General features: G+C 47.8%; 1 protein-coding gene across 2 annotated transcripts in view; it reads right to left on the bottom strand.

The window, feature by feature from the left end:
• Positions 1 to 936: 936 nt before the first annotated feature.
• Positions 937 to 20,003, bottom strand: part of CHD2 (chromodomain helicase DNA binding protein 2) — a 50,286-nt gene continuing 31,219 nt past the window's right edge. For both annotated transcript variants that reach the window (XM_072043638.1, XM_021266641.4), the window contains 19 exons: positions 19,085 to 19,234; positions 18,363 to 18,511; positions 17,763 to 17,859; positions 16,980 to 17,072; positions 16,331 to 16,504; positions 15,228 to 15,403; positions 13,756 to 13,797; positions 12,996 to 13,135; positions 12,159 to 12,297; positions 11,864 to 12,014; positions 10,461 to 10,583; positions 9,458 to 9,586; positions 8,564 to 8,704; positions 7,918 to 8,052; positions 6,338 to 6,516; positions 5,844 to 5,943; positions 5,398 to 5,614; positions 4,791 to 5,040; positions 937 to 4,649 (listed from right to left, as the gene is read on the bottom strand). In XM_072043638.1, the coding sequence (XP_071899739.1) occupies positions 4,316 to 4,649; positions 4,791 to 5,040; positions 5,398 to 5,614; positions 5,844 to 5,943; positions 6,338 to 6,516; positions 7,918 to 8,052; positions 8,564 to 8,704; positions 9,458 to 9,586; positions 10,461 to 10,583; positions 11,864 to 12,014; positions 12,159 to 12,297; positions 12,996 to 13,135; positions 13,756 to 13,797; positions 15,228 to 15,403; positions 16,331 to 16,504; positions 16,980 to 17,072; positions 17,763 to 17,859; positions 18,363 to 18,511; positions 19,085 to 19,234 (2,919 nt within the window). In that variant the 3' untranslated portion in view covers positions 937 to 4,315. The remainder of the gene's footprint in view (positions 4,650 to 4,790; positions 5,041 to 5,397; positions 5,615 to 5,843; positions 5,944 to 6,337; positions 6,517 to 7,917; positions 8,053 to 8,563; positions 8,705 to 9,457; positions 9,587 to 10,460; positions 10,584 to 11,863; positions 12,015 to 12,158; positions 12,298 to 12,995; positions 13,136 to 13,755; positions 13,798 to 15,227; positions 15,404 to 16,330; positions 16,505 to 16,979; positions 17,073 to 17,762; positions 17,860 to 18,362; positions 18,512 to 19,084; positions 19,235 to 20,003) is intronic.

The following is a 20,003-nucleotide window of genomic DNA, read 5'->3' as shown; positions in this document are numbered from 1 at the left end:
TCCACCTTTCCCATGGGCACCCCTGCGTAAGAGATAAGTCAACGCTGAATTAAAAAGATCCCTGTCTCAGGTGCACTCACACCGCTGTGCTCCAGGCAGGGACACCAGGACCAGCACCCCACAGCCCCCACACCAGGGCCTCCCCCCCACCGAGCCCCCTCTCGCTGCCACAGCTGACAGCCCTCACTCTTTCCATTTGGAAACCCATTTTTCAGGGGCACATAACTCAGCTGTGAAATTTCACTCCCGGCAAAAACTTGGCTCGGTTCAGCAGCAGAGAGGCTGGAGAGGGCTGGACGTCGTGGCTACAGGTGTGAAAAGCAAAAGCCCTTTTTACAATGAGCTCTTATAACTTGGGAGAAATGGCTTCAATCCCTGCACTGTGCCTTGCCAGGGGCCAGGTTATGTGTGGGCTCAGAGTGAGCGGGTGAAGGGGGAAAAAATCAAATCCAGCAGCCTGTGGGATGCCATTGCAACCCACCTGGGGAGAGGTGCATCCTGCCCAGGAGGTGTGGGGAAGGAGCAGAGAACTCCACCGATGCACTGGGAACAGGGAAAGGGGAATTCTCCCAAGAAAGGGTCAAAAAGAAGTTCACACATCCAAAGAGATCCAGAAGAGTTGGAGGTTGGATACACACCGCTACCATCCGGGGTGGAAATCAGTGAGGAAATGCTCAGTTTCTCCTGATCAGGTGGAAATTCCCATCCGAAGCGGGTTCCAAGTCTGGATCAGCCCTTTATCACCGCAGACTGCAAAATTATGTAAAACAGCTGAGAAGAACATGCTTATTCCTGCACAGTGAAAATACCCATCCTTACATGCCCAGGGCTTGCAGGAAAGGGCCCCACGATCCTGTGACAACCCCAGTTTTCGGCACCCACCCCATCATAGGCAGGGGCTGCAGGACAACCCCCAGACACACCACACTGGCACGGTTCTGAAAATCTCAGGAACACTTTTTAATATACAAGAATCAAAAGTACAGCAGTTTTACAATGTAGGAAAATTTAATACATACTATATAAACAACATATTTACATCAGAAATCACTAGGACAGTGGCATTTTTTTCACAAATATAAATTAATATTAATTACTGTTTTTTTAGTCAACAGGTTTAAAAGTCCACATTTTTACAGTAAGAGTCCTTCTCTCCCCAGAGGGGAGGTGGAGGTCGGGAGGAAGTGAGTGAAAGCAGAATAGTATTTGTGTGTGGATCACTTAAACTGTTCACGTAAGGGCTTCAGAGAGTTGTTAAGTACCCACCCTGCTTGGGCACTGCATCACCTGTCTGCAGCAGGTTTTGGTCTGCAGGATTTCCATCATCTGAATTCAAAACGTTACGCCATTTCCAAAGGGGTCAGGCTGAAAAATTCTTTTAAACAAAGAAAGAAACAAAAAACCCACAGCATTTTGCTACTTTCTCCTGCGAAGAGGCTAGAGGAAACCCTGCAACTGGCTCAGAAGGAAGAGCTGTACCAGGTGCTGACACAGACACTGCAGTAACATTTTTGGCTGTGGACCTGTCCCCTCCAATCCCATTCATACCCAAGTGACTATGTCAGGTTATGGTCCCTATTTTGATGGGACATAAAATGTGCACGCGTGCGTGTGCTTGGGGAGGACTTTCCCCCAAATTGAGTTCTCCAGCTTTATTAAAGTCCAACCCAGTGAAGACCCCCACCTCGTGAGCAAACCAAACTAGGTTACTGTTCAGTATCAGGCCAATGTGATAGTGGGGACCACTCTTTGCTGGATATAGACAAAGTTTTCACTGTTGCACTGGTTTCAAGAAGGAAACCCCAAACCACCTCACCCCTGTAACACAGGACGAGCAGAACACCTCACGTATGGACACAGAAAATGCCTCCCATTGGGGTTTGGCTTTCCTGCACCAACCATAACACTGGTCTGGCCAGTATTGCCTCTTGCTACAACTTGTATGGCACAAACTTTCCATCACGATAGCACCACGTTGTGAACGAAAAGAGCAATTTCTCTTCGCCCCTCTGAGGTTTCTTCCATTTTCACATTAAACGCTAATACCTCTGAAAAGAAAGGACCTCTTTGTTGAATACCACAGCAAGCGTGCCTGCAATCACAGCTCGGTGAAACACGCGGCGTTAACAGGCTATCTCAACACCTCCTTCCCCCCGCCAGCCCCAGGGGCCCCATGGAAGACTTGCCTTCACCGCCTCCTGCGCAGATGAGCACAAGCATAACACTTACTTGGGGCAGCGCAGCGCTGCCCATGCTGGTTCCCCCTCTACAGAAGCAAAACTGCTTCTGGGGAGTTTGGTGATGTCTGGCGAAAGAAGAATAAAATACAGGCTCTGGTGTCCCAGAGCCACGACTTGATGTCTCTATATCCACGCTGAGCTTGGCTCCAAGAGGCCTGGTGCTTGCCCAGCACGGGGTTGTGGCTCCTGCTAAAGCATCACGGTGGTGCTGGGCGCTGTTCCGAAGGCGCAATGGGACACAGCAGCAGGCTCCGAGCAGGGTGTGCACGCCGTGACTTCAAGGGACCCAACTCCTTCGGCTCCGGGCAGAGGGGAGAGGCAGGGGATTAGTGTCAATTTGTGTGCGCCTTCCAAAGCTGGTTGGAGCGGGGAAGCCAGCCCTCAACACCCCTCAGTCTTTCAGGGAAAGGACATCACAGCTTATTAGGGTCATATACTGGCATCTTAACAGGATCCCCAGCTTCTGCCCCCCACCAAGAAGAGCAGTCGGGAACGGCCTGATCTTTAATACTGAGCTCCAGGAGATGACGCATCCCCAGACACTGTGCTCTGGGCAGCCCGGCTGTTGGGAGAGCTTTGTAGTCTGCAGGGACGCGACTCTACTACCCAAGACCTCGAACCTAAAAAGAAATCACCCACTTGACTTCTGGCCAGCAACCTGTGCATAACCGTTTGCACCATGCCACCAGCCGGGCACTGTTCTGCATCAGATGCAGTGACTCGAACACTTGGAGGAATGTTTGCTCTGAAGCCCACCGAGCTGGGCTGCAAACCCCTCTTCTCCCTCTGCTACGCTGGGCTTCTAAGACGTGCTCCAGGGATTTTTAAGTACCTAGTGCTGAATTCCTCATTTTCTCCCTGCTCACTTAAGTGCTAAGCTCCCGGGTACGTTTTCAATTCAGACAGACAGCAATAGCAGTGCTGTTACTTTCAGAAATTCAGAGCTACTGCTGAACAGTGGCAGGAAGACGACAGGCGACAATTCCCCGGACAGACACCAGTCTCTGGATTCCCATTTAACTCTGCTCTACCACCCCTTACCTTTCAGCTGTAGTACAGGTTTGTGATCACTGTTTTGTGAAGCACAGAGAGAAATGCCCAGAAACCAGAGTACTTCAGTGGCAGGGAGAGTAGGAGCTTCAAGGTCCCCAGATGCCCAGAGCCATCTTTTGTCCTGGTACCTTGCAGCTCCCAGCTAGCATCTGTGTTAATGCCTGGACATCCAAGCCGCCCATGTCAGAAGAGAAGAAGAGTTTTGTTATGAATTCCTGAGCCCTGTCCACTGGCAAATACTGCTCTCACCCCATTTTCTTTCCTAGTCATTAGAAGTGAACTTAGCTTTTGCTAAAGAAGTCTGTCTTTCTTCACATATCCCAAAGACTCCCAGAGTCAAGACTTGACAGTTCCAGCCCTGGATCCCCCACCCCTCGTCTGCTGCAGGGGACGCAATGGCAGTCAGAGCAGTTTCTTGAAATGGTTAAAGACATGAGAAATGACAATGTGGCCAGAAAAGTGATGGATTGTCACCAGCAAGGCTCCTACTCCTTTGGAGTCACTCTGAAATGACACTGAGCCCCTCTTTCAACCAAGCCCTGTGACAGCAACAGCTTGGCTGCTGAGGGACCCTCCTGGAATATGTCCTCCCAGTGGCCTGTGCTGGTTACACACAAACCCCAGCCCAACCAGTTTATCCCCAATCCCAAAGCAGCATCTGTCATGTAACATCAAGTCAGCGCAGGCACATGGCCTTCCGCACAATCCTAAGCAGCAGCAATCCGCCTTCTTGGTTTTGGGGAAACACTGGGGTTGGGGAAAACTCCCTTGCGCCCATCGGACTGGGGGAAACAAAACCAAAGCAAAGAATGAGGCAGTAAGTCTGGTTCCAACGTTCAATGGGAGAAAGGGGGGAAAGGAAATGGGAATCCAGAACAGAACTGAGAGCGAGGGAGAGTCTTCCACCTGCTCCCCCAAAATCCTCCTTGACCCAGCAAAGATGATAGCAGCATGTTCCGAGCTTCTGGCTGTTGCATCAGACCAAGTATTTTCAAGACGAGAGCTTTTCCCCCTCGGTCACTTTATGTTTTCCGAATGTTCCAGTTATAATCTGGATTGTTTTTCTGTTCTAACGACCTATCCAGAGGTGACCTGTGATCGAGGGGCGACTTGGAGTCGTGAGGAGATTTCTGAGAGGGGGGCGAGCGAGGGTCCGACACTGCGGGGTGAGGTGGAGGGAGAGGCTGTTTGTAATCTCCCGATTTGTCTGTGTGGAAGGACCGGTAGTGGTCCGAAGGTCCTTGGCCATGGTATCCCATGGGTGGCCTGTGATCAGACATCCGTCGGAAATCCTGCTGGTGGTAATTCTGAGGCCTGAACTCATCGGATCGTCGGCGCTTGGAGTCGTGGTGGTGCCTGTCGAGAGAATATGGACGGATATGAGGGAATGGATGGATTGGATGGACAGAGATCAGCTCCCCATGGAAAGCCTGTCCACCACCGCTGGGTGTATCGATGTGAACTCCTCCCACCCTTCCCGAGAGGAACGAGAATTACCTGTCATAATAATCTCGGTGGCCTCTGTGGTCTCGATCACTGTTGTACTGTTCATAGGGCCTCTTGCGGGAGAGGTTATTTGGTCTGTAGTTCCCAGAGCTTCGGTGAGGGTCTCCACGAGATCGCCGGTCCCCGTAGTGGTGGTCCTTGTACCAGTGCTGCTCGTATTGGTGGTGCCGTTCCCCTCCCCACACCTGGTTGCTGTTGCCGCCGTAGTTGAACTTTCGATCTCGCTGCCAGTCTCCCCTGTCTGCAACGAGGAAAGCATTAATTAAGTGTCATTTATACTTTAGATTAAGCCCATTATTTCTGTGTTGAATTCTCAGAGAAATTATAACTATTACCATTGGAACTTTCCCCTCCCTAAGCTACGTGGACCTCATTTTATTCTTTTAATTCCTTTACCATTATTCTATCTGTCCAATTCTTAAACTTTTGACCTCTCCATCATCACATTTTCTAGTCCAGCAATAAGTACAGTGAAAAAACGTGTTCCACCTCCCCACCTTTAAACCTGACCAGCCACAAATCCTGGAATTATTTGTGTCCAGCAGCAAACAGCCCGTAGGTTAAGCGGGATGCTTTCTTCTGGTTCCCCAGGGCTCACCTGTGTTGCTGAAATGCCTCTTGTTGGGATGGCCGTAGTTGTCACGGGGGTGCCCATGCATCTGCTGTGGGGTGTGGGAGGGGGGCAGATGGAGCTTCTGGGAATGGGGATTGTGAGGCACGTGGGACTGGGACATCACAGAATCGCGGCTGGAGCCTGAAGGCTCGGGGCGGAACGGCTTCTTCATGCTGGACATGTCCTCCTTCTTCTTCTGCTCCTGCAAGGGGAAGAGAGGGTTACAGCTCAGCTGCTCTTCCACCAGAAGACTCAGACTAGGTGAGCAGTGGCCCAATCTGTCGGGCTCTGGGTTGGTCTGGAGATTCCCCAGGTTGTGGGCCCCCTCCTCGTCCTGAGGGCTTTGTCAATCAGCTGTGCCCAAGCATGGGCAAGTGCAACAAATTTTAAAGAGAGCAACCAAACGAGAGGGAAGGCACTTGAGATCTCACCTCCTCTTCCTGCGATCTTTTCTTATGAGCCATCTTGTAGAGTTTGTGCAGTTTTCTGGCATCAAATTCTGTGAACTTTGACACAAATATCCATAGGTTCCTGGAAGGACATAAACTTTTCCTGTTAGTTGCTACATGAGCTGTTCATCTGCCATCTGCTTTCAAACCAACATTAAATCACTTCTACCCTCCCTGGAAAACAGTCTCATTCCAGCTCAGGACAGGGTGTTTCAGGAGAGTTGGAACCAAGCCCTTTGAAGAAAAATAAAGGATTTTGCACCGGTTTCTCTAAACTAACTCTTAAATGAAAGAGCACAACTTGCAGACAAAACCCTCACCTGAGCCTGGTCAAGGACCAAGTGGGCTACAAAACATGAGATTTCTCTTTTAAAAGCATGTTAAATAAGAGGTGTCATTCACATAAAACACAGCAGCCTCCAACTGTCAGTTTTAGATACCACAGATCAGCCAGAGAAAACAGAAGGATCCCTCACCTCCTCCATAGCTTGATGAGATCCTGGTCAGTGTAGGCTTTAAGGCACTCAGAGATGCGGTCCCCGATTTTTAGGAGGCAGTTGCGTGTGTGCTCCAGCTGTTCTTGAACCGTCAGTCCCTTATCAGGCTTATCTAGTTGCTTCAGAGCTTTTTTCACCGGTCTCATCCTTTCCTTGCACTTGTAAAAGCAACAGAAAACAGAAAGTGATTCACTTGGCACAGTGCTCTGCACAGCTCCCTTGTTAATCAGACAGAGATGAAAGAAGTTTAATAGCATGAGATATTAGCTTTATCTGGCCATTAGGCAAGGAGGAATCAGCTATGAAAACAGCAATTTGTTAGACATGCTGCAGAAAATAATCGCGAAAAGATGAGTCTCTCTATCTCCGCTGTCCCCCAGCCTTTTAGAGGCAAAGGATTTGGTTTGCATACAGTAAACGCATACAGGCTGCTCTTGCACTGAGTCTAGGGCAGGCAGGGAAGCAAAACCAAGCATCAACATGCTGAACGAACAGCCCCAGCTGAACGAGTGCTCTTAGGAGCCTCCCTGCCCACCCCCGTGTGTGTTCGCTTCCATCTACTGCTTTAACTGGGAGATGTGAGATGAAAGCGCCTCCTTTTTCTGCTGCATGCATCAGCACTTTGCACAGACAGTAAATCAGACAGGTTTCTACTGCCTGACTGGACCTTCTGTGCACCGTGGAGGGAAAATAAAATAAAACAAACAAATAAAGATAACACAGGACCTACAGGGAATACACACATTTGAAATTACAGAACTGTTTTTTTAAATATGATATTTCAGCATTACCCTATGCAATCACGCGAAGGAGCATCTGCCATGACAACTTTCAATAAAAGGCTATTTTTACAACAAGCCTTGCAGGCACGTTTGCTGCGAGAGCATTTACACAGCTAGGGAAACGCTCACAGCTCAGACAACTCCGCACCGACTACACCATACAAGGTCACCCTCAAAACCCTCCTGTATTTTGCTGCCTAGAAGCTCCAGTGGCTCCTTGGCTCCTATGGCAGAGAGACTGCCACATAAGGCTGCAAGATCATCTGTAACCTGGGGCTGTCAAACGAGTGGTGGCAACTTGTCAGCTGAAGAAGAGAGCCCTTCTGCATGCTTTGTTGATGTGGTGCCCTCCTCTGCCCTGGCTGGCACCCCCTGGCAGAGACAGGGGACAAACGTGCGCACAAACAGCAAGCTGAATGTTGAAGAGAGCTATCTGAACCCTTTAGCCATGCAATTGCGTGGTGAGAATTGGGAGTTGAAGAGCTTTGAAATTTCTTCCAGCTGATGTGCTATGTACAGCAGGCAGCTGGTGGACAACTGGTCCAGCTGGTGGGCAGGTGGACAGCTCCAGGTCAAGGTTGTTCTGCCATGCTGTGCAACCAGCAAGAGGAAATTGCTGTCGGACACTACAAAGAGGTTTTCTCCCTGCCAAAGGATCAGTGTTGTGCACACACCTTGACACCTAAAACGCATCCTTGGATAAAGCACAAACAAACCCTGGCTGCTTTAGTGGGGGTCTCTGCCACTGCCATCCCATCTCCCAAGGAAAATACTCACTATGCTGAATGTTTCTTGGTCCAGATCATCGTCCTCATCTTCTCCAATGGGGATTGGTTCACTCCCTGCTGTAATGTGGACAGGACCTTGCGATCTCTTCCCTTTACTTCCAGATTTGGCTTCACCACCTTTAGGCTTTACAAGGAGAAATTACGCACATCACATGATGAGCCAGACTGACAGATCCCCAGTGATCCAACTAACAACCTCCACACTATTGATACTGGCAGTTATTAAACCCTGGGCACCGCTCCTACAACTTTCCTCCCAAGATCTCAAACTGTTTTGCTGTAATGCCTCTGTTTAGCTTTATGTCATCCCTGAGGGAGCAGAGGGAAGTCAGAGCCAACGTTTTGGACATGGTTATACTCATGGAGAGAAAAAACAGCACTGAAGACTTGGAAGAGAGGTTAAGCTAAAGAATATAAGCCCCTTGCAGAGGACAGAGCTCAGAGAAGTCTCATGTCTATGAAAACCTGCAACTTCATAAAATTCAGGAGGGCTGGAAAAGGAATAAGGTCTCGCCCCACAGTGCTTCATTGAGATCTCTTTACACAGGCCCTTTAACGAATCATAGGACTTATGGCTTGCCCTTCTGCTCAGAGACTTTCCTATCTCTTGAACTGCTCCTGAAAATATTTCTTACCTTCTCTTTCTTGTCTTTTGTCTTCTTCTTCTCTTTATCACTTTCCTTTTCTTTCTTAGTGCTTGTCTGTTTTTCCTTGTTCTCTTTGTTCTCTTTCTTCTTCTGTTTCTTTTTCACTGGGCTCTTTTCCAAGCCATCCTCCTAGAAAATCAGTCATACCACAGTCAAAGTTGGAGTCCCTCAGCTCACATACATGCTCTTCCCCAAAACATGCATCCTTGAAAAGCAATCGTTTGTTGAGGCTCATCCAAATTTGCCCTCACACCTCTTTAACCAGACAGCAAGACTGGCACTGCAGTCCACCCAACTCTGAACAAAAGGGCATAAAACTTATACAAGCCCCAGTCTGTAACTAACTGGCAAACTGCAGATAAGCACCGCTTTCCTCTGCCAGTTGTGCTGGAGAACGCTCAGTCCATAAGGTAGATACTGATCAGAACATGAACAAAAAGCTTCAGACTACAAGCCAAACCACTCAGTGACAGGCAGCTTTCTAAGCAACAGCATGACCTTGGTAGACTCCAGCTTCACCACTGGCTGATGTACTGAAAAGGAGAGGGAAACAATTCTTCTTTCTCTCCTTTATAAGGGCAACAGGCTTTGTCCTGAGACAACCCTTCCTCCGAGTCAGTGTGTGGATGTGTGTGGCCGTTCTAGCATCCTCCCAAAACATTTACGGCACTAACCTAGAAGAGTGGGTGGGAAAGGTCCTTCCTTCACCCCCACAGGTGTATATATGTTTTTGTAAGTTTGCCAGTCTCCAGTGGGAACGCATTCTGTAGCTCCCCTTAACTCCACAGGGCATTCGCCAGCAGGGTGCTTCTCAAGTTGAGCCTCTGTAGTAGCAATATAGCTCAAGGAAACCTGGAAAAGCCACTATCCACCTTGACTCACCTTGACTTCACCCTCTTCTGACTGGTTGTCTGAGTGCCGAGGAGAGGAGAGTTCGTTCCCATGCTCATCCTTGACTTTGGGAGCCTTGTTCTCTTTCTTTACTCGTGGTTTCCTCTTCTTTAGCTTGCCCTGGAGAAAAGACAGGACAAGTCAGAGCAAGCAAATCACTACAGCTGCTTGCTCGAGGCATCCCCCTTCTGAACATCTCGCAACCAGCTGCAGGTCCTGCAGGGTGCCAGGAAGCCTGAAGAGCCGCAGGAAAGCCTGCTGGGCCCCATATGAAATTAGGTAATCAAATTGCAGCCAGCTAGAGGGATTGCCCGTGAGATTTGAGAGGTCAAGGGGGCATCTCAAGCATCTACAGACTGGTGCACACAGAACAATGACAATGAGGTGACAGGGCCAAAGCTCCCTGATTCCCCCTGTCACCACATATGTCATGGATATTTAACAGAGCACATCATGGTGCAACTCCCAGGTGGGAGAAAAGGAAGGCCAAATATATTTTAAGACAATTTATTCCAAGTTAATTTATGTCCTGTCTGAATAGCTTGAAGCACTTCTGGCTGGGAATTGAGGGAGTTTTCAACACCCAGTCTTGTCTATTCCATCTTTAAAAAAAAAAAAACAAAAAAAAAAAAAAAACTTTCCTAAACTGCAGCAGTATCCACTTCTCAGAAACTGCTTAAAGAAAAGGGCACAGTATCCCCTGCTTTCCCTCAGTGGTTCGCACACTCAGCTTGCACAGCCTTTTTGTAAGTGACCAAGTTGAAAATTTAACATGGGAATAGAGTCATACTGGAGACCTTCAGCAAGTGTAATAATTAATAACTTGTCCCCCATCGATTATCATTTCAGTATCACAGTGCAATCAGACAACAGACAAGCCCACGTTCTCTCACGTGAGAGACACTCAGTGGCCTGGCATCACAGTCTGTCTCACCTCCCACCACTAACCAACCGCTCGTCCTGAAAACCCCAGAATCATGCAGCCTCATCTCACCTCTTCCCCATCTTTCATGTTTTCTTTCTTGTCCAGATCCTTCTTCAGCAGTTTCAGTAGATAATCAACTCGGGTCTGGAGCTGTTTTCCCTGAGGTTTCTTATCTGTCTCAACAGGTAGGATCTTTGATAAAGAAGAAAAAAAAAATACACCCACATGCACCTATCAAACCTTGGTAAAAGAGATACACTATCAGCAGTCCCTCCAGATCCAGCAAATGCTTGGAGATGCTGCACCTCCAGGAAGGTTCAAGCATTTCTTCCAACCCGTGCACTCACACAGACTCTCCCTGCCTAGCCATAAGCAAAGCTCCAAGCCAGAATCCCTCCCCCTTGGCCTTTTGCAGGTAAAAGGACCACAGCTCTCTAGATTCTCTACAAACTGTTTTAGATTAGGGGGAGAAGGGAGGGAGCAAAATATATTTGGGACCTTGCATTGCGACATTGAGTCCATTCTCCTTGATGCATCAGATTTACTTGTGACAGCCTTGTCACAGCAGCCTTGTGCGGTAGCTTGAGACATTGGTACAGCAATGATAGAGAAGAATTTTTATTGGAAAACGAGGCTGCAAGGTACCACTTTGTGGAGGAAGCACAGCAGCTCACCAGCTAAGGTTACCTTTTTATTTCATTGGAACTTGGGTGGCGTGTCTCAGGCAGTGAGAAAATTGCCTTTCTGAACTTCACGTAGGAGGGCTCCCAACCACAGTCTGATCTTTGCTAAAAGCACTCGGGGGGATGTCATGGGAATGCAGCATATTGGCAGCCAAGCAGATGTACAGTCCCAGTGTTCCTCAGCCTGATGCTGCAGTCCACCCTCCTTCCACTGTGCTGACACAATGGATAGCGGCTTATTTTTAACCTGGATCATTTCAGCATGGCCCCCATAAACAGCTCTTATGGGAATGACTGAGGAACAGAGGAACTAAATGGAGGCTTTCCAGCTGGCTTTGCTGCCAGAGCCAGTCGTGTAACCATACCCTCAAAGCTAACACAGACCGGTCTTGACATAAGCAGCGTCAAATCTGTGAAAAATTATTTCCACACAGAACTCAAGCTCAGCTTCTTGTGAGATGCTCAAGGAAATATCAAGTCACGATTATGCAATGCAGCCTCTATACCGTGCATGTAACCACATATGTCAGCATTACTGTTTTCTTCCTGCAGCACTTCAGTGTGGTGCATATGGTACCGTTCAGAGAAAATTTACTGCCAATCAAATAAGACAACTCTGCTTTCCATCAAGCATGCAGCATTCCGCAGAGGTCAGTGTTTTCCTCATTATTATTTATTATTATTTTTGGAGTGGTTACAAACATAAACATCTGTTTCTGGAGCAAATCAAACATGTTCTCTATGAAGACCATAATGGACCCAATGCAAGCAACATGCAAAGCAACCTACCTTATCAGATAACTTCAATTCCGGATCTGTTTTAATTAGTTCCCAGTTTCCATAACCATGCTCGTAAATTCCCACTAACAAGCGAGAATCCTCCTCCACTCCCCAGTCTACATCAAAATGGGCAGCTTTGACACGGCACGTCAGGCGGTACCTGAAGGCATTTCAAACATGAGCTACTTTTAATGCTGCGGGGAGGTAAAGCAAATCCACATATCTAGGCTAGTTTCTTTTGACCACAAAATCCAAATTCCCTGAGCCTCTTTCTGCCACTGCCTGCTTGACTATTCAAACTCACTTCTTTCTTTCCTCTGGGTCTGCGGGGATGGATTTGTGCAGCATTTCAAACTCCTCTTCATGCTGGATGATGGATTTCACGTTGACTTGGACACCAGAGATCTTGATAGTAGGACCTCTTCTTTTCCCAGGTCCTTTCCCTGCTCAGTAATAAAACACAGCAGCTAAGAGAACTCTTACAGAAAGAATGTTTATGTAAAGAAAAAAAAAGTCAGACATACAGAGATCAACACCTTGCTCCAGATTCCTAAGGCCATCTGCTGAGGTAAGCCCCCAAAATTAGTTAACTTCCACTAATTGACTTAGATCTGCAACCCAAACACCTCCCAGTATCATCATGATCTTAAAAATACATCTAAGTACACTGAAGCAGCTGCTTCAGTAGTTCTGTTCACCTAGAGCAGGCAGAACTACCTGCTTCAAGTATCAGTGGCACAGAACAGCCACACATTGAGCGTGACACCAGCTCCAGACCCGGCTCCACCATGGAACACACAGCACGTTTGATTCCAAGTGCCTGAAGCAGTTAAAATACGATCCTTCTGCATTGGGACCCAGCACTAAATAAGCTGATGACTTCAGCTTCTCCCCATGAAAACCGACATTCAGCAGAAGCTAACAGACCCAAATGGCACTTGCCAGATCGAGCAGAAGGCTCATGGATTTCTCTCTGCTGGTAAAAGCTGCCTGGCAGAGATGGAATGATTTCAGATCATGCTTATTTTTCTTGTCTTTGCAATGTGGCACACCACCCCAGCCAGCAAGGGAGTGCCTTGCTTTCATCGGCTCCACAAAGCACCACCAAAACCATTATAACAGCAGCAAACGACCCTCTTACCTTCACTTGGATTTTCTTTCAGCTGCTCCTCGTATTCTTGCATTGCTGACACACAGCTGTTGTGGATGAGCTCCCCTAACCGCTTCAGGTCAGCTACAGACTTATCCACCAGCTCCGCATCCCGGGCGATGCACTCCAGCCTGGGAAAAGGGGAAAAAAAACTGTAAGTTTTGTATCTGATACAGCATTTCTCCTCCTGGTCATTCTCTGAGCAGTTGTTTCACAGCTTTCAATCATCAACGAGCGCTGTGTATGTGCAGAGCTGGTGCAGGAAACAGTTTTAGTCTTTTTTTTAGGCCTGACAACTGCACCACAGTGCAGATGCAGTGTAACTGGCCCAATCCTTTGGATTTTTTAGTCTTAAAAAGGTGAGAACTGTCTATCTCGGGCACACCTGACTCTCCAGCGTGCTTTATGCCCTCCCAGTGCTGTCTTAGCGACATTCAGTGCTCAGGAGCTGCCATCTGCTGTCCCTCTTGCCTGGCTGAGGTTCGTAACACCAAGGCCCATATACAAGCCTTGTGTTTCCCAACCAAAGAGTACAGCCAGCTGAAAAAGCAGTCATTTCTCAGACAACAGGGAGTTGAGGGACTGTGTGGCAGTGTTTGGGTTGCAGAGCACATGACGGCAAACTTATCAGGACTGGTGCTGCGTGGGGAAGTTTTGTCAAACACTGGCAGCAGCGGGTGCGTGGCAGGGCTTACAAACACAACATTGCCCCCAGGATAACTCTCTGAAGCAAATCCAGGCTGGGACTTACCGTTCAAGAGGCAGTCCAAACTTCTTGTAAGCCTTGATAAACCTAAGCAAAAAAAAAAGAAAAGAGGAACTAAAGTAACTGCCATAAAAACGGGTCCAATATCACACATACACTTGAATATATTAATTACAGCCTGCCACATTATCAACCTCACATTCCACTCTGATTAGCTAAGCATCACTCAGGACTGGGAAGTTTCATCCATTAACCCTCACAAAGAGTTTTGTGACCTCGGCTGGAGAAGAACACAACGTTATTATGAATGTTGGATGTTTGACAGATGAGGGAATAAAAAAAAGAGGAGAAACATAACCGTAAAGAAAAATTAGAAGAAAGCATTGGCTCACACCATATTGGTAATTATTAACTTCATTTTCCAAGGAGAAAAGAGGCATTAAATCAATGTCATTAGTAATTTCAAGCTCAGGCTATAAGTAACAACCTGTCACAGAAGAGCCAAATGTAGTGCAATGCGTCACAGAGCCTAACAGACAAGGATTGTTATTTATTTTTATTTCTTATTTTTTATTGTGAAAATCTCTGCCATTACTAACACACAACTTCAAGGCAAGAGTCAGACATCACTGCTGCAACTGAACAGGGCTTTGTGCTGGAGTAGACCCAATGGCTTCAACTGCAGAATATTTTTAAATGAGTTAATTTTTTCCCTTCTCTTTTTCATCGTGCACTCTTTCAGCCTCTTTCTGCTACAGAACTTTAACCTAAATGGCTGTTATATTCACATTGCAACACCTCCTTCCTTCTCTATGGTTTTGGGGCTGGATATGGGGCAGCTACCACAATGCACCAAGCTTGACCATTTCCTATTTAAAAATGCATTTCTCAGAGACTGAGGCAAGGAAAACTCACAAACCTTTTTCCATCTTTGGCTGAACCTCTGGACAGAGCCTTAAGACAAAAGCCTGAGGGAAAGGCTCAAAAATGAGAAGAAAATACAAGAAGAAAAGAATACTTTGGAATTCAGCCCCCAGCTGACTTCTGGAACACAGTGCAGAGAGGATATAGTACTGCTCTGATTGACTGGACCACTGCTTCTCATGGGGTTATTTTGCCTTTAACTTCAACTTGAATTGTCAGGACTACAGACAGAAAAAAGTTGGGGATGCCAGTTCTGGGCTTCTCCAGATCCATCTCATGGCACATAAAATCTCACATCTAATATGGAATTAGTTCAATCCACTCAGCCCTGCTGATCAGTTACAAGGATTAATTTTAGGAAGGTACCAGTTTCACTGCAGATAAAGATAATCTAGCCTATTTGAGCCAGACGTGAAGGTTAAAGTCAGCAGCAAACAGAATTATACAAAAGTGCAGAAGCTGTCCCAAAGAGACAGCCTCACCTAAACGACCGATGTGCTTATAGCTGAATATCTCCTGGATTAACTTGGGCTTTTCTACACCTGCATGGGGTTTCTGTATTTTTCTAAGCTGTCTCTTGTGCTCACACTGACCTCCGGATTTCAGCATCAGTAAATCCTTCCACGGTATCTTTTCTAACACTCCGAGGACGTCCCCTGCGCTTTGGTCTCTTCTCGTCATCGGTGTCGTCAGTCTCGCTTTCTGATCCAGACGATCTCTGAAGCCTTCTCTTGGTTTCTGCATCCGATTCGCTGTCATTCGTTTGTGCCTGCATACAGCAGAAAGACAGCACTACAGTTACCAACTGCTAATCTGCTAATCTCTTCCATCCCTCTCGTGCACTGGCACTATTTCTTGTTCAGGCTGAAACACCTCGGTATCTCTTCCTGAAGGTGCAGAAGCCCATGTAATCAAACCAGACTGGGTACACACACTCTTGCAGTTTCTGGCTAGCTAAGGCTCCAGTGCTCATCCTCTCTTTACAGTCTTTACAGTTTCACAACTGCATTTTGATTTACTGAAGTGTGACATGTTAAAACACATTGATTTTCTGTGGTTTTGCGCCACAGTTCCTAAGGCTCCTTGATAGCTGTTTTTTTTTAAAGACAAGGAGACCTCAGAAATAATCTGCAATCATCAGATATAAATTATCCTTCTGTTTAATTTTCACTTAAAAATTTCCCCTCTTATCCCAGAGAACAGCTCATAACACTCAAAGTCCCAAATCCCAACAGAGTTTCCTTGCACAACCTGCTCCCTGTTGGATTTGGGTAGATCACATCACCTAAAAACGAACTTGGGATGACAGTATCGCTTTTTGCCTGCAAGAGACACTTTTAGGCAAGAATAGTGCAGGGAGCTCTGGAGCCCAAGGGAAAGCAGCAGCCTGAAAACGACATAAACCACTGAAGATCTGCATTATACAGTTGGTTATTTTTCCCTGTGCTCACTACAGGTTCTGTTTGCTAACACAGCATGAGTTGTACCAAACCCAGTATGGACTTTCAGACTGCATTATGAACCGTGGGCCCAATGCATGATGCCAGCAAGAAACCAACGTGCTGCCTCTGTGGGTTACTCCTAACCAGCTTTGGAGAAGGGGAAGCAGCACTCAGATGGCAGGGAAGCTTCCCCTTGAGTGCTGCCTTTGCCAGCTCTGGCCTCCAGCCTCTTGGCTCCTCGAGATGTGCTGTACCTTTTTGGTCGAGCTCCGGATGCGAGGCAGCATGTAGATTTCCTCCAATTCTTTCTGCCTTTCTTCCTCCTCCACCTTTTTCCTCTGCTCCTCTGGAATGATATCGTCCCAGTCCTTCTGGGACCGCTCGTCCAGCTCTGTCTCTTCCTCCTCCATGGTTGCAAAGTTGGCCACCTTTTATAAGCAAAGGAACACTTTTAGAAATTCCCACCCCTGGCAGGAATACCCCAGAGCTGTCTGCTAAGCCTCAGCTTCTTCTCCATAGGAATTTTGCCAACATTTCCATGATTACTATATAATTGATCCCTATGTCACTACATTCCTGGGTCTTTGCCATGTCTTTGGGCTAACAGCTCTTGAGGAAGTACGTGCAGCTTAAAAAGTACTGCTGAGCCTCGCTAAGTTATCGGGTTTGTTTCCAAATTTGGTAAGTTCTACATTTTATTCACAGCCTTCAGGGCCACTTAAAAGGAAAGGAATACCTACACATCTGCCCAGCTGCCAAATCCAGACAGCCCCTCAGAAAACTGCTCTGTACAGGTCACTTCTCACCGGGCCTGATGTGTTCTGTCCACCACTGACCTCACCACCGTGGCAAGACGTGGGGACAGAGGTTTTGGCACCCCGCTGCAGAGCCCAGAGTCTGTACCTTGAACTGTGAGAGGAGCTCGTCGGTGGCACTGGTGGACACTTCGTTCTCTCTTGTTTCAGCCAAACGCAAAATCTCGTCGATGTCCATCTCCTACCAGTCAGAAAGAAAGAGCGATAAAGCGGAGGGGCCGAGCACGGGCAGAACCAAGAGGCTTTGAGAATAGACTTGTGGGGTGCGAGAGCTAAATAGGGATTGTGCTGATACGAGCTAAATAAAGTGCAAATATCTGCAGGGTGTCATCACCCAGGGCAGGGATGAACTATCTCAAGTGGTACGAGAGAGTATAAATACAGGTGATAGAATAAAAGCAGCAAGGGAAATTTCCAGGCAGTGAGGTGTATCAGTTGTTTCCCTCAGGGGAAGCTCTGCTACTTGGGCTGTTAAGGGAATTGGTCAGAGCACTCAGTAAGAAACTGCCAAGCAACGCCGTGCTGAGAAGGGAGGGAGTGACCTATTTGACTTTATTACTGACTGCACCATCTCTGTGAGGACAACCCAAATAAAGCAGGCTGGAGAGATGCTCAGAGGAGCGAGCCCTCGTTAGGCCATGCTATAGCCAGCTCGTGAATCCCAGGGAGCTGAGGGGCTCTCTTGGTGACCTTCACCCCAGCAAGGAGGCTCTTCTCAGCCCTGATCCCCACCCCAGAGCTCTCTTCCTTCAGCTGCCCGGGACTCACACCCTCCCTATTCACCAACCTGCTCTTGTGCACAGGGCAAGTACAAAGAGGGAGCAGACACAGAGGGATTACCAACAGCGATGTTATTTCAGTTTCAAACTACCTGAGGCTCTGACTCTTCCCCTTCAAGCTCCTTGAAGAGATCTTCGGCTCCAAACTTCAGAATAGCCGTCAGCTCCTCTTTGTTGAACGGATTTGAACTGCAAGCAGAAAAGAATGCAGCAGGGTTTGGAGCTGTTAACTCAGCTTTGTCACAGCACAAAACCATACCAAAGTTTCTCCTAATTAAAGAAGCAAGCTTTCTCCCCAGCACTAAAAAGAAGCCTTTTTGTTCATCTTTTCTGCTCTGGCATGGACATCTACTGTTAGAGGAGAAACCTCTATCTATTGAGGAGAATTGGGAAGAGTCTGAGGTCACTGCAGCTGTTCCCTGATACCACCAACAACTTTTCTCAGACCAGGAGGATCTCTGGGAGAAAAACTGAAGGAAAAACAGGGCAATGCCTTTCAATCTCTGATCATCTTTATCCTACATGTCCAAATTAATGACTGCATGAGCCAAATTAGTGGAAGGTGCCTTTATTAGTGGAAGCTCTCTTCTCCCCCATACCCTATCAAATAAATGTTGGGAGGTATCAGAAGGGGAAGCTGGTTATGCCACATGCTGTATCAGATCTTTATGCCTCCAAAACCAATTGCTTACTTGGATCGCCCGGAGTTGTTATCCAGAACAGTCCGGCCAGTGGTGTCCATACGCTGGATCACCAAATGATCCAGCACCATTTTCTTCTTGGCCCTCTCAATGATCTCCTCCTCTACCGTACCCTTTGTGACCAGCCGGTAAATATTCACCTGAAGGGTGAGAGAAGAACAAAGCTGTTTCCAGGAGCTGAACACGCTGTGCTGACACAGTAATGCATCCCTGAGTTGTTTCAGAGGAGACTCCCCTGCTGACATGGTCCTTTTATGTACAGATGTGTCTTTTTAGAATAAAACCAAGCACATGCTTCTGTATGTCAGGGGGACCGCGTAATATCAGGCTGGTTAACATGGAGCTTGTAGTGTACGTAAGATAAAAACCTTCTGGAAAAAAATCACTCTAAATCCAAATTAGCATCAAACTTTTCATGTATCTAATAAAACCCTAAAAAAGAAGGATATTCTACTTTCTAGGGCAGAGTGAGGCAAAGAAGTGTGATGCCCCCAGCTGGGTTCTTGGTTTTGAACTATACAAGAACCAAAAGCCAACAGTTTGGGCCAGTTTTTGGTTTCCTTGGCTTTAAATTAGTTTCTCTTGGGTTGATGGTACTGGGGCGAGGTTTGGGGGCAAAAAGGCCGTGTTTTCAGCAGCTCTGGCGAGGGGGGAGCCCATTTACATGTACTTGCTGAAGCCACAGAGCAAATGAGCCAGGTAACTCTCCTGACCTGCTTCTTTTGTCCAATGCGGTGAGCCCGAGCCTGAGCCTGGAGATCATTTTGGGGGTTCCAGTCCGAGTCAAAGATAACGACAGTGTCAGCAGAGGCCAAGTTAATTCCTAGTCCTCCAGCTCGTGTTGACAACAAGAAACAGAAGTCCTAGGCGGGGAAAACAACACATAAGTCAGCCAGCCTGTAACTGTGGACATAAAACAGTAACTGTGACTACAGAGCTGTGCAAGGAAATGGATGGAGGCTGTGGTGTGCTTGTACTTCTGTACGAAGCAGGAAAAGGCTCAAAGCCAAGGCAGAAGGGGGAGGTGTGCTGCTCCAGGAGGGGCCAGCATGCATCCTTGTGGGAGGGCAACGCAAACAGCTCAGGGCAAGGGCACCTTGGAGTCACCTCCGAAGGTCAGACCATGCCCACCAGCCCCCTGCGAAGGCAGCAGGCAGACACGTGCTTTTTGTTGTCTGAAGCCCGCTGGGGGTGAGATCAGCTCCGAACACGAACTGTCTGAGTCACTGCCAAGGGGACAGGCTGCCAGGACAGAGCCGGGATGTCTGAGCCCTGGTGGATGCCCCCAGCAGAGGGGAAAGGGCAGCTTCTACGGGCATTCCTGCTCCCTGCTCTCCCGCCTCCACTGCTGCTTCCTCCTGGCTTTTATTTATTACCTTCCCCAGCACCACGAAGCACTTTCTGCATTGCCTGTCAGCCCCCAGTCCAGGCTCCTGGAATGAGGCTGGACATTTCTCGTGGCTGGGAAATGGCCGAAAGCGAGCGCCCTGCACCCTCCCTGTGAGTCAGCACACCCCAGGAGAGGCTCGGGATGCCCTCTCCTATTACACCGGAGACTCACCTCCGACACCAGACCCCACTGCCTGCCCACACTTCAAACTTCCCCTTTGCCATTTCATATTCCAAACCAGC

Source organism: Anas platyrhynchos, chromosome 11 (assembly GCF_047663525.1).
Source record: "Anas platyrhynchos isolate ZD024472 breed Pekin duck chromosome 11, IASCAAS_PekinDuck_T2T, whole genome shotgun sequence".
NCBI lineage: Eukaryota > Metazoa > Chordata > Aves > Anseriformes > Anatidae > Anas > Anas platyrhynchos.
This window is presented reverse-complemented; position numbering and strand designations above follow the sequence as displayed.